Source organism: Gopherus evgoodei, unplaced genomic scaffold (genome assembly GCF_007399415.2).
Source record: "Gopherus evgoodei ecotype Sinaloan lineage unplaced genomic scaffold, rGopEvg1_v1.p scaffold_71_arrow_ctg1, whole genome shotgun sequence".
Lineage (NCBI taxonomy): Eukaryota > Metazoa > Chordata > Testudines > Testudinidae > Gopherus > Gopherus evgoodei.
Genome location: NW_022060092.1, coordinates 216,332 through 229,640, shown reverse-complemented (window position 1 = coordinate 229,640; position 13,309 = coordinate 216,332). Strand labels below are relative to the sequence as shown.

General features: G+C 66.1%; 2 protein-coding genes across 2 annotated transcripts; both read left to right on the top strand.

The window, feature by feature from the left end:
* The first annotated feature begins 3,420 nt into the window (after positions 1-3,420).
* On the top strand, positions 3,421-5,278 carry CUNH16orf54 (chromosome unknown C16orf54 homolog). Its single transcript, XM_030547822.1, has 2 exons — positions 3,421-3,755; positions 4,255-5,278. Exon 2 carries the CDS (start codon positions 4,268-4,270, stop codon positions 4,757-4,759), a length of 492 nt encoding a protein of 163 aa, XP_030403682.1. The 5' UTR covers positions 3,421-3,755; positions 4,255-4,267; the 3' UTR covers positions 4,760-5,278.
* A 4,175-nt stretch (positions 5,279-9,453) lies between these two features.
* SPN (sialophorin) lies at positions 9,454-13,032 on the top strand. The gene is made up of 2 exons (XM_030547797.1): positions 9,454-9,668; positions 11,610-13,032. The coding sequence occupies exon 2, from the start codon at positions 11,701-11,703 to the stop codon at positions 12,928-12,930; it is 1,230 nt and encodes a 409-aa protein (XP_030403657.1). The 5' UTR covers positions 9,454-9,668; positions 11,610-11,700; the 3' UTR covers positions 12,931-13,032.
* The last annotated feature ends 277 nt before the right edge of the window (positions 13,033-13,309 follow it).

The following is a 13,309-nucleotide window of genomic DNA, read 5'->3' as shown; positions in this document are numbered from 1 at the left end:
AGCCGATATCCTGGAGAACCCCAACCACCAGCAGGCCCGACCCCTCCTGGGTCTGCACAGGGATCTGGGCCATAGGCAGGGCGAGAGGCTTCACCCCAGGGAACTTCACCCAGGTTCCACAGTCCCTCAGCATCTGGGGCTGCACCACCACAGTTCTCTGTGTCCCAGGGTCTCGCCCCCGCAGGCGTGTTTCCCCACTGACCCCTGGGCAGCTCCCTATGTCTCTCTGCTCCACCATCACCAGTCCACGCTGCTGCTGCTTCTCCTGCAGCTTTTCCTCGGGCTCTTGCTTTCTCTCACGGTCCTCTCGCTCTCTCGGGCTCTGCTCCCATCCCATCCGTCTCCAGTCTCCTGATGGGGAACCCAATCGTGAAGACCCTCATCTGATTGGGGACCAGACTCCCGGGGATGCCTGGCTGATGCTCCAGCTGCTCTCAGATCCTCTTGTAGCCCCATCCGGGCCAGGAATCTGCTCCTCAGCGCGGTGCTTCTCCTCCAACTGCACGATTAACTGTGCCTTGGTGAACGTCCCCATGCGTAACCCTCTCTTTGTGCACAGGATCACAATGTCCTTCTCAAGGAGACGGTGATAGGCCATCACTTCACCGTTCCCAAGTGGCTCTGGACTCACAGGCCTGTGTGCTCTTGGCTCCCCCATGGTTTCCAGGAAGAACCCCTGGTGTGCCAGCCCTTCTCGTGATCACCACCTCTTTGCCAGGGTCGAGCTGCAGACTCCTCCGTACCTGGGACTGCTCCTGCAATCCCCAGGGGAACCCTGCTACTGCAAAATCCTTCTCTCTCCCAGGGTCGAGCGGCAAGCTCCTCCACCCCTGGGACTGCTCGCTGCAGTCCTCAGGGGGACCCCGTTACTCCAACAGTCCTTCTCGCTGGTCACAGACTCCCAGAGGTTAACCGCCCCTGAAACCGTCACTCTCTGAGCCTTCAGCACGCCTGGTCCTCATTATCCCGCCTTTGTTTTACTGCTCCCCAGTCACTTACTGCAAGCAGCGCCATTCACGGGGTGCAGTACATCCCATCGCTGCCACCAGTTGTCACGGAGTCCCCGGGCGATGCTCTGGAACTGCTCCCCACCAAGCCAGTCAGGACTTTGGGGAGCCTCCTCTCCCTTGGAGCAGACTTGTTCAGGGCAAGAAGCTCACACGGCTTCACCTCCTGGGTCTCTCCTTGGAGCATTCAGCATCCTCTGCCCCTCCGTGCGCTTCCCACAGCGAGTCCACCCCAGCGGGGTCCTGGGGAAGCCACCGGGTCCTGCACCCCCACTTTGCAGTCAGACGTGACTCTCAGCCAGCCAGTAAAACAGAGGTTTATTCGATGACAGGAACAGGGTCTAACACAGAGCTTGTAGGTACAGCGAACCGGACCCCTCGGCCGGGTCCATTCTGGGGGGCAGTGAGCCAGACCCCCAGGTCTACCCTCCACCCTTGACCCCAGCCAGCTCCAGACTCACAACCCCTCCCAGCCCCTCCTCTGCTCAGCCCCTTTCCCGGGCCAGGAGGTCACCTGATCCCTTTGTCTTCAACACCTTCAGCTGGCACCTTTGCAGAGGGGGGGCCCAGGCCATCAGTTGCTAGGAGACAGAGTGCCAGGCATTTAGGTGCACTGGCCCTTTGCTCTGCCAGATACTTAAGAACTGCCATGGGGACACTGAGGCACCAATGCAGTATTCAGAGAAAACATTAAGAACTTTCCCAGTTCGTCACAGTCCCTGTTGGGGGGTGGGCCAGCGTGACAGCCGATGCTTTGTCCCGGAGAGGGGCCCGAACCTCCGCAGGCCGCTGGCTAAGTGACCCCGCTCAGCTCGGTCTCAGTTTGGGGAGAAACAGGGTTTTATTCACCTGGTTATGTTGCATGTGAGTCTTACTGTCCTATACTAACACTGGCCGTGCCTCAGTTTCCCTGTGTGCTGGGAATTGGGGGGGTGACTTTGCTGGGGCCCTGGGGCAGGTGAAGCTGCCCAGCTGTGTAAGCTGAGACCCAGGAGGGGGGTGCGACCAGCTGACACCTTTGGCCCAGGAAGGGAGACAGAGGAGGAGCAGCAAAGGGGGGTGTTGGTGGTGGGGTGGCTGGAGGCCGGCAGTCTGCATGGGGTGCCTGGACGAGGGGGTGCCCAGGGCGTCTGGCCCAGGACTCCCCGAGATGGACTTGGCTGAAAGTCCCTGATTTCGGTGCTAAGAGGCTCTGCCCTACACCGTGATCCTGCCGACTGTGTCCCTGGCTGAGTCACGTCTGACTGCGGAGTTGGGGGGCAGGGCCCAGGCTCCCCCAGGACCCGCCCGGGCGGACTTGCTGTGGGAGGCGCACGGGGGGACGGGGGTGCTGGATGCTCCGAGGTCAGAACCAGGAAGGGGGGAGCTGGGGAAGCTCGTGGCCCAGGGACAGGCAGCTCCGAGAGAGGAGCCCCCCCCGGGTCCCCCCTGGCTCCGAGAGAGGAGGCCCCCGGGTCCCGCCCAGCTCCGAGAGAGGAGACCCCCGGGGTCCCCCCCGGCTGTGAGAGAGGAGGCCCCTGGGTCCCCCCTGGCTCCGAGAGAGGAGACCCCCCGGGTCCCGCCTGGCTCCGAGAGAGGAGGCCCCCCGGGTCTCCCCCCAGCTGTGAGAGAGGAGGCCCCCCGGGTCCCCCCCCGGCTCCGAGAGAGGAGGTCCCCCTGGGTCCCCCCCCCCGGCTCCGAGAGAGGAGGCCCCCAGGTCCCGCCCAGCTCCAAGCGTCGCCCGCGGGTTAGTAGGCAACAGGGCAGGGCTTGTTAGCACAGACATCAGGGACTTCCAGCAACGTCTATACGGGGGGGGCCCGGGGCCTGGTGCCCTGGGCTCTGCCCCCCGAGTCCCAAACAGGAGCCTGCCTGGTTCCAGCTGCTGGGCTGCAGACCCCCCCCCATTGCCCCTCCTCTGGTCCTTGCCTTGATCCCCGGTCGTATCCCCCTCCTGGGTCCCGGGTGACGAAGGGCACCGGCCGCTGGAGAGGCCTCACCTGCCCCGAGGGTCTCAGCCAAAGTTCCCCCCCGCAAATCCCACCACCCAGGCATTGGTGCAGCACACAGGGAAACTGAGGCACACACCGCATTCATGCACAACAGACTGGCACACAACATAACAAGGGGCAAACCCACTTTGTCACACTCTCAGAGCACAGGGGCTGGGCACACGGGGACCCCTCGCCCGGCACTGGGACGTGGCCCCTCTGGGGTGGGGGGCTGGGAACTTGGGGACCCCTCTCCTGACACTGGGATGCAGCCCCTCTGGGGTGGGGGGCTGGGAACTTGGGGACCCCTCTCCTGGCACTGGGACATAGCCCCTCTGGGATGGGGGGCTGGGCACATGGGGACCCCTCGCCTGGCGCTGGGATGCGGCCCCTCTGGGGCGGGGTGGGCGATGAACTCCCAGCCAAGCTGCACACAGGTTTGAGACAGGAAGTGACGGAGACGCTGAAGGCGACTGAAGGGAGGGGTCTGAACTGGGAGCTGGCCAGGACGCCTGGGTTCACACAGTGCTCTGAGGACAGGGTACCCCCCGCTGAGCCCCTCTCCCCACCCCGAAAGTTGTTTCCATCGCGTCATTCGCGCCAACGGCTCCGGGCAGGAAACGCTGCGTCACGGCATCGACCACTTCCCCCCCCAGCCGCGCCCGGCTCCCGACACGGCCCCCACCAGCCATGGGGCACCGCCCAGCCCGGCCCATGGGTCCTCGCCACCCCCCACGAGCCGCTGGCGCGCCGGGCACCCTCCGCTCCCAGCCTTGACGTGAGTAGCCCACGGCCCATTCCCCGCTTCAGAGCCGGTGCCCCCCACAGGGGACAGGCCCCACGTCCCAGCTCCTGCACCCCCGATTCACCCAGTCCCCCACCCTGGGGCCAGGTCAGAGCCGGTGCCCCCCACAGGGGACAGGCCCCACGTCCCAGCCCCTGCACCCCCGAGTCACCCAGTCCCCCACCCTGGGGCTGGGTCAGAGCCAGTGCCCTCCAGAGGGGACAGGCCCCACACCCCAGCCCCTGCACCCCAGAGTCACCCAGTCCCCCACACTGGGGCCGGGTCAGAGTCGGTGCCCCTCACAGGGGACAGGCCCCATGTCCCAGCCCCCTCCAAGCCAGGCCTGGGTCAGAACTGGTGCCCCCCAGAGGGGACAGACCCCCGTGTCCCATCCCTCCTCCCCCCTCCCAAGGCAGTCCTGGGTCAGATCTGGCACCTCCCCCCCCAGAAACCCCCCATTTATCTCCCCTTCTCTCTCTCTCTCTCTCCGCAGCCGATCGCCGACGATGCCCCCATCTCTGCCCCCCAGCCCCCAGCTCCCGCCCCCTTCGCCGCCCCCCGCCCTGCCCTGCGCCGCCTGCCTAGTGCCCATGCTGGCGCTGGCGGGGGTGGCCGGCCTCTTCGTGGTGATCTCGGCCCTGCTGGGCGAGCGGCTCTTCCGGGGGGCCCGGGCCCGGGGGGTGCCCAGCATGTGGCGCCGGGGCGGGGCGCTGTGGATCGAGCCGGCGGCCCCGCCCCAGCTGGACAGAGCCCCCCAGGTGGAGACGGGCGACCTGTGGATCCCGCGCCCCCCACCCAGCGCCGAGGACTGGTACCGGGGGCCCGCCGGCAGCTCGGGGAGTGGCACCTCCAGCGGCGTCCACTCGGGGGCGCCGGAGAGCTCTGGCAGCACCACGGCCTTGTGGGACCCTGAGGCACCGGCCTGGGGGGCTCAGCCCCATGTCACCCTGCAGGACATCTCCGAGTTCTTCCGACGCGGAGGGGGGAGGGGGCCGTGAGCACCGGCACGGGGGGGCACCAGGAGGCGACACCCCCGCCCCAAGAAGCAGGATTCACCCCCATGGATGTTGGGGCAGAGCTGAGATTTTGGGGGGACACTTTGAAAATTGGAGGGGCACAAGCCTGTTGAGGACCCCCCCACTGTCCCCCACCATGGGACACAGAGGGGTCTGCACCCCCCTGCCTCCCTGGCCCGCCATGGGGCACAGAAGGGCTGCTCTATGGGACATGGGAAATTTCTGCCAGCGGCCGGTTCTCGGGGCTACGGACAAGTGGCCAAAGCTCTTGGCTCCGTTAACAGCCCCTGGGTGGGGGCTCGTTGTGTCCCCTATTCACCCCCTGTGACAAAGTGGGAATGTTCTTAATGTTGTCTCTGAACACTGTGTGGGTGCCTCGGTTTCCCCATGCCGTTCTCAAGGTGCCAGCTGAACGTGTTGGAGAACAAAGAGATCAGGTGACCCCATGGCCCAGGAAAGAGACAAAGGCCACGGGGGGGCTGGAGAGTCTCAGTTTGGAGCTGGCTGGGGAGACGGGGGGAGCCCCAGGGCTGGGGGCTGGGCTCCCCACCCCCCAGAATGGACCTGGCTGAGGGGTCCGGTTCTCTGTACCTACAAGCTCTGTGTTAGACCCTGTTCCTGTCATCGAATAAACCTCTGTGTTACTGGCTGGCTGAGAGTCACGCCTGACTGCAAAGTGGGGGGGCAGGACCTGGTGGCTCCCCCAGGACCCCGCTGGGGCGGACTCGCTGTGGGATGGAAATGGTCAGTGAAAATGCAAATGACCTGGCTGGCAGGGGGAGGGGCTGCTGGGCTCAGGATACCTGCCTACCTGTAACCAGCCCCCTGGGGCTGAGTGGGAGGGAGAGATGCTCCCCACCCCCCTGCACACCGGAGAGGGGGCTCACGCTGGCTCTCATGCTGGGACCAGAGCAGAGAGGTCGCTGCCTGTCCCCACTGGGACAGCAAGGGCAGCGCTGAGCACGGGGGGAGCTGAGACCCCAGCTGAGTGGGGGGACACCCAGGCAGGGCAGGTCGGCTGCCAAACAGGTTTGTCTGGTCCAGATGTGCTGCTGGGAAGTGATTACACAGCAGGGAGGGAGCTACCAGGGACAGGGCTCAGGGGGGCTGTGACCCCAGGTCCAGCCAGCGAGAGGGAGCAGGTCCCACTCCCTGCCCCAGCCGCTGAATCCCAGACCGAGCTGCAGAAGGATCCCTCCTTGGAGAAGCTGAGGGAACTTGCTGGCCACAGCGCTGCAAACCCCCTTGGGGAAGGCTGCAGGGACAGAGTCCTGCCGGAGAAGGGATTCCTGTACCGGGAATGGGCTCCCCAAGGGGAAGTAGAACTGGGGAGAATCGGGAGACAGCTGGTGGTGCCCCAGGAATCCACAGGGTTCTTCCCTTTCGAGCTGCTGGATGGGAGGAGAGTGAGGGGACCCCTGGACCTGAAGAGGGAGGATTGGATGAAGAAGGGGGAAGACCCCCGGGGGGATCTCTTCCCTGAGGTGGGAGCCAATCTCCCCATCAGGTGTTCTCCATTCAGAGTCACTGGGAAAGCAGCCCAGATCCTGGAGAGAGAGGTCAGGGACCTGCTGGCTTTAGATGGGATCCAGCCGTTTTACAGCACATGGGCCTCACCCGTGGGGCTGATCCCCAAGCGAGACAGGATGATCTGGTTTTATGGGGGCTATCAGAAGCTTAAAGCCATCACAGGGCTTGTCTACATCAGAAAGTTGCAGCACTGGTGAGGGAGTTACAGCGCTGCAACTTAGGAGGTGTACACATCTGCAGGGCATCACCAGCGCTGCAACTCCCTGTTTGCAGCGCTGGCCGTACTCCCGTTTTGTCTCGGGTGTAGAGGATCCAGCGCTGGTGATCCAATGTAGACACTCACCAGCGCTTTTCTTGACCTCCGTGGAAGGAGGAAGCCTCTGGTAATCAAGCTGGTTTCCTTTCCCGGTTTGCTCTCTCGGTCCCGGAGCCACCCAGCAAACCGCAGGGAAGGAGACCTGCTTGCTCGGGGTTCCGGGACCGAGAGAGCAAACCGGGAAAGGAGACCAGCTTCGCCGCGGTTTGCTCTCTCGGTCCCGGAGCCAGCCAGCAAACCGCAGGGAAGGAGACCTGCTTGCTCGGGGTTCCGGGACCGAGAGAGCAAACCGGGAACGCCGCGGTTTGCTCTCTCGGTCCCGGAGCCAGCCAGCAAACCGCAGGGAAGGAGACCTGCTTGCTCGGGGTTCTGGGACCGAGAGAGCAAACCGGGAACGCCGCGGTTTGCTCTCTCGGTCCCGGAGCCAGCCAGCAAACCGCAGGGAAGGAGACCTGCTTGCTCGGGGTTCCGGGACCGAGAGAGCAAACCGGGAACGCCGCGGTTTGCTCTCTCGGTCCCGGAGCCAGCCAGCAAACCGCGGGGAAGGAGACCTGCTTGCTCGGGGTTCCGGGACCGAGAGAGCAAACCGGGAACGCCGCGGTTTGCTCTCTCGGTCCCGGAGCCACCCAGCAAACCGCGGGGAAGGAGACCTGCTTGCTCGGGGTTCCGGGACCGAGAGAGCAAACCGGGAAAGGAGACCTGCTTCGCCGCGGTTTGCTCTCTCGGTCCCGGAGCCACCCAGCAAACCGCAGGGAAGGAGACCTCCTTTCCCGGTTTGCTCTCTCGGTCCCGGAACCCCGAGCAAGCAGGTCTCCTTCCCTGCGGTTTGCTGGGTGGCTCCGGGACCGAGAGAGCAAACCGCGGCGAAGCTGGTCTCCTTTCCCGGTTTGCTCTCTCGGTCCCGGAACCCCGAGCAAGCAGGTCTCCTTCCCTGCGGTTTGCAGGGTGGCTCCGGGAACGCGAGAGCAAACCGCGGCAAAGCTGGTCTCCTTCCCCGGCTTGCTCTCTCGTTCCCGGAACCCCGAGCAAGCAGGTCTCCTTCCCTGCGGTTTGCAGGGTGGCTCCGGGAACGCGAGAGCAAACCGCGGCGAAGCTGGTCTCCTTCCCCGGCTTGCTCTCTCGTTCCCGGAACCCCGAGCAAGCAGGTCTCCTTCCCTGCAGTTTGCAGGGTGGCTCCGGGAACGCGAGAGCAAACCGCGGCGAAGCTGGTCTCCTTTCCCGGTTTGCTCTCGCGTTCCCGGAACCCCGAGCAAGCAGGTCTCCTTCCCTGCGGTTTGCAGGGGGGTTCGGGGAACGCGAGAGCAAACCGCGGCGAAGCTGGTCTCCTTTCCCGGTTTGCTCTCGCGTTCCCGGAACCCCCCTTGAAGCCGCCCAACAGCGCTGCAGTGTGGCCACATCTAACACCACTTGCAGCGCTGGTTGCTGTAAGTGTGGCCACTCTGCAGCGCTGGCCCTATACAGCTGTACTAATACAGCTGTAACAACCAGCGCTGCAAAATTTTAGATGTAGACATGGCCACAGTGTCTGATGCCGACCCCATGCCTAGGCCTGGGGAGATTCTAGACAAGCTGAGGGGGATGGAGAACTTGGCCCTGGCAGACACTGATAACGTGCATCTTTAGCCAAACCTGGGAGGAACCGGTGTGCCAGGTGAAGAGGGGGCTGGGCTGCCTCAAGGAGGTGGGACTGACGGTAAAAGCTGGAAAGTGTAAGGTGGGGACGGCAGAGGTGTTGTGTCTGGGCCACAAAGTGGGGAGCGGCTGCCCAAGCCCAGAGCTGGCCAAGGCCAAGATGGGGGCTCTTAACCAAGAGAGCCCGAATCGCAGCCCAGAGTGCTGGGAGAAGACCCCGTCCCAGTTTGAACCCCAGGGGTACTGGGGTGGCAAAGGGTGTGGGCTGCATAAACATTCCCACATGTGGCCTGCAAGTGCCATCAAGCACACCCGACCTAAGGGAGGGCGTAAGACTGGACTGTCCTGGTGTAACTCACACCAAGGGATGGGAGAGATGCTGGGGCATCCATAGGAACGTTGGTGGGTTCGAACTTCCCCAGGTCACTGGCTGGAGTGACCTCGCTCAGTTCGGTCTCGAAGGGGGGAGAGATGTGACGAACTGGGAAAGTTCTTAATGTTTTCTCTGAATACTGTGCTGGTGCCTCAGTGTCCCCATGGCAGTTCTTAAGTATCTGGCAGAGCAAAGGGCCAGTGCACCTAAATGCCTGACACTCTGTCTCCTAGCAACTGATGGCCTGGACCCCTCCCCTGCAAAGGTGCCAGCTGAAGGTGTTGGAGACAAAGGGATCAGGTGACCTCCTGGCCCGGGAAAGGGGCTGAGCAGAGGAGGGGCTGGAGGGGGTGGTTAGTCTGGAGCTGGCTGGGGACGAGGAGTGAAGTGCAGACGTGGGGGTCTGGCTCACTGCCCCCCGGAATGGACCCAGGGCCGACTGGCGCAATAAAGATTCTCGCTCTTGACTGGACGGTGGGTCTGTGATCTGTGCCTAGACGCAAACACGGCCCCTTGGGGGGGTCAGGCCCCCACCCCATTCCCTGCCCCCCTGAGCCAGCCAGGTCCTGCTGTGGGGCTGGGTAGGAGCCAGCACCCCCCACCGGGGACAGGCCCCTGCCCCATTCCCACCCCCCCGAGCCAGCCAGTCCCCGCCCTGGGGCCGCGTGGGAGCCGGCGCCCCCTAGAGGCGACAGGTCCCATGTCCCATAGCCTAGTCCACAGCCCCCCTATTTCCTCTCCTAAATACCCCACCCCCACTCCCAGCCGCCTCCTCTGAATTTCTGGGCCCAAATCCACCCAGGCCCCTTTTCTGCCACCCACCCTCCACCCGCCCCCCAAATAGGGAACCGAGCAGCTAATCGTTTCTCTCCCAGCTGCCACTGGGCGCCACTTCCTTCCAGGTCTTTCACCATTTCCTCTCCTCCTCCTCACCCTTTCTCCTTCACTCGTTCCTGCCCCATCCTGCAGCAGAGGGGCTGCCACGTGCTGGTCCTGGGCTCAGACCCCCCCCACACCCCAGCCCCCAGCCCCACCTGCAGGTACGAGCTGGCCCCGGCTCTCGAGCCACGAGGTACGTTGGGGGCAATTGGTGTGTGCGGTGGGATCAGCTGGAGAAGCAGCTCACTGGCTGGGGCTGTGCGGGGAGGAATTGTGGGGGGTTAGGCAGGGGACTGGTAGTTGGCTACATAGCAATGGGCTGCTGGTCAGGAGTGGGGGGGGCCATCAGGGCTACAGGAGCTACACGTCGGGAGTGAGGGGCACCGGCAGAGCTGGGGGGGGCTGCAGGTCGGGAGTGAGGGGCACCAGCAGGGTGGGGGGGGCAGAGCTGGGCTGGCAGGGGCTGCGGGTCGGGAGTGAGGGGCACCGGCAGAGCTGGGGGGGGGCAGGGCTGGGCTGGCAGGGGCTGCAGGTCGGGAGTGAGGGGCACGGGCAGAGCTGGGGGGGCAGGGCTGGGCTGGCAGGGGCTGTGGCTCGGGAGTGAGGGGCACCGGCAGAGCTGGGGGGGCAGGGTTGGGCTGGCAGGGGCTGCGGGTTGGGAGTGGGGGGCACCGGCAGAGCTGCGGGGGGGGCAGGGCTGAGCTGGCAGGGGCTGTGGCTCGGGAGTGAGGGGCACCGGCAGAGCTGGGGGGGCAGGGCTGGGCTGGCAGGGGCTGTGGCTCGGGAGTGAGGGGCACCGGCAGAGCTGGGGGGGCAGGGCTGGGCTGGCAGGGGCTGCGGGTCGGGAGTGAGGGGCACCGGCAGAGCTGGGGGGGCAGGGCTGGGCTGGCAGGGGCTGCGGATCGAGAGTGAGGGGCACCGGCAGAGCTGGGGGGGCAGGGCTGGGCTGGCAGGGGCTGTGGGTCGGGAGTGAGGGGCACGTGCAGAGCTGGGGGGGGGCAGGGCTGGGCTGGCAGGGGCTGCAGGTCGGGAGTGAGGGGCACTGGCAGAGCTGTGGGGGCAGGGCCGGGCTGGTAGGGGCTGCAGGTCGGGAGTGAGGGGCACTGGCAGAGCTGGGGGGGCAGGGCTGGGCTGGCAGGGGCTGCAGGTCGGGAGTGAGGGGCACGGGCAGAGGTGGGGGGGGCAGGGCTGGGCTGGCAGGGGCTGCGGGTCGGGAGTGAGGGGCACCGGCAGAGCTGGGGGTGCAGGGCTGGGCTGGCAGGGGGCTGCAGGTCGGGAGTGAGGGGCACTGGCAGAGCTGGGGGGGCCCAGGGCTCGGTGCCGGGTGGGTGGGGCCGGCTGGTCTGGGAGATGTCTGGCTCCCGCGGAGGTTTCTGTGGTGTGGGGCGGGTGTTGATATTTCAGCAGGTGCAGCCCAGCCGTTGGGTGAGCCGGGGACAGAGTGGAAAATTACAGGGGATCATTTTGGGGGATTAGCCCCATAGAGTGAAATTCACTGGGCTCCCCGCACACACACCCAGCACAGCCCTGCCAGTGACCCTCGCTCCCAATCCGCAGCCCCTGCCAGCCTCCCACCCCCCCAGCTCTGCCGGTGCCCCTCACTCCCGACCCGCAGCCCCCCAAGCTCTGCCCCCCCCAGCTCTGCCAGTGCCCCCTCACTGCCAAACCGCAGCCCCTGCCAGCCCAGCCCTGCCCCCCCAGCTCTGCCGGTGCCCCTCACTCCTGACCTGCAGCCCCTGCCAGCCCAGCCCTGCCCCCCCAGCTCTGCTGGTGCCCCTCACTCCCACCCCGCAGCCCCCCCAGCTCTGCCCCCCCTGCTCTGCCGGTGCCCCTCACTCCCGCCCCGCAGCCCCCCCAGCTCTGCCCCCCCAGCTCTGTCGGTGCCCCTCACTCCCACCCCGCAGCCCCTGCCAGCACAGCCCTGTCCCCCCCCCCCAGCTCTTCCCATTGGTGCTCTCTGCATCTGGCAGTTTTCAGTTCCGCCTTCGATGTTTGATGCTAAATCTGGTTTAAATCTGGAGCCAAGAATCTGGAGTGATGCTCCCCATCGCCCGCTGCTGGGAGAGACTCTTACACTGACCCACTTTCCCTTTCGCTGCCAGGCTGGTCTTTGCGCGTCCGGCGCGTTTTCCGTCCCCTCTGCTCCGTCCCCGTCCGCCGAGCCCCGGCCCGGGACGAGGGAGCCCAGACACCATGGCCGTATCGGGGGCCTGGCCCCAGCCGAAAATCCGGCCTACACTCCTGCTTCTCCTGGTAGCTGCAGCCTGTGCACAGACGTCACCCAAAGGGAAGGAGATGGCCAGCCCAGGGACCAGTGAGGAAAGCCGGCACATCAGTACCGGTCCGGAAACTGCCTCGCCCACTGCCGAATTAGCCAGCAACAGCTCCGAGCCTTCTGCCCAACTAGCCAGGAATCCACCCACCGCGGCACAGCAGGAACCCACCGCCGCCCAGACGCTGGCAACGAAGGGTTCAGCTGGGCCAGTGTCTCCATCTGGCCTTCCCTCTGCGGAGGCGACCGTGGCCCTGAGATCTGGCCTGGCCGGGGCGACGGCAGCGGGTGGCAAACAGCCCGTCACGGATCTGAAGCAGGAAGGGCTGAAGCGGCAAGCGGGCACAGTGGCAGGGAGCCCGGGTCCGGGGCAGAAGACTCAGACCGTGCCAGGCATGGGCGGGCAGAGCACGAGTGCCCCCATGGAGCCCGCCAAGGGCACCAATCGGAGCAGGTACAACCAGACCGTGCCAGCCAGCACCGATCGGACCAGCCGCTACAGGGCCGCCCCAGACCACACCGCTGGGCCCTCGAAGAACCAGCCCACCCCCACACGCTCGCCCCCTGCCCTCTCCCCCACCCCGCCTGCCAAGAAACCGAAGCCCAACTCCGAGGTCTTCACGCCGATGCCGGCCTCCAGTCCCAGCCCCGTCACCCGCAAGCTGCCCGTGGGCATCATTGTGGTGCTGGTGGTTGTCACCATCGTGGTGCTGGCCCTGCTCGCCGTGGCGCTGCACTGTCGGAGCCGGCGCCGGTCCGGCTCCACCAGCTTCAGCGGGTTGGCGGGGCCTGGTGAGTGGGCGGGGCCGGTGAGCCTGCCGGAGGAGAAGGGCGAGGGGCAGGCCGGGGCTGGGGGGCAGCAGGCCGGGCCGGGTGAATCCAGGCGGCCCACGCTGACCACCTTCTTCGGGAAGCGCCACTCCCGGGTGTCCTCGGTGGCCATGGAGGACGTGGCTGGGGCCAAGGGCGAGGGGCCCCTTTCGGAGCCTCTGCTGGCCCCGGGGGAGCAGGGGGGTGACCCTGTGCCGCAGGGGGCAGCGGAGGCCAATGGGACGGTGCCCGGACCCACCTCGCCCCCTCCGGATCCCCCCGCCAACGGGGAATTCCCCCTGCCCCCTCCCATGGAGCAGGAAGCCTTGCCCCCCGTGTAAGCCCCACCCCTAATCAACTGCCCCGCCCACGGCGCCCCCTGCTGGGCGAGGCTGGGGATGGAATAGCTGGGAGCTCCCCCACAGCCAGTGCCCCCCACCCCACCCCACCCCACGGCGCCCCCTGCTGCGCGAGGCTGGGGATGGAATAGCTGGGAGCTCCCCCACAGCCAGTGCCCCCCACCCCACCCCATCCCACGGCGCCCCCTGCTGGGCGAGGCCAGGGATGGAATAGCTGGGAGCTCCCCCACAGCCAGTGCCCCCCACCTCACCCCATCCCATCCCACGGCGCCCCCTGCTGCGCGAGGCTGGGGATGGAATAGCTGGGAGCTCCCCCACAGCCAGTGCCCCACACCCCACCCCATGGCGCCCCCTGCTGGGC

Excerpts from the sequence above, each read along its gene's own strand:
- SPN (XM_030547797.1), top strand. The coding sequence starts at position 11,701 with ATGGCCGTATCGGGGGCCTGGCCCCAGCCGAAAATCCGGCCTACACTC.
- CUNH16orf54 (XM_030547822.1), top strand. The coding sequence starts at position 4,268 with ATGCCCCCATCTCTGCCCCCCAGCCCCCAGCTCCCGCCCCCTTCGCCG.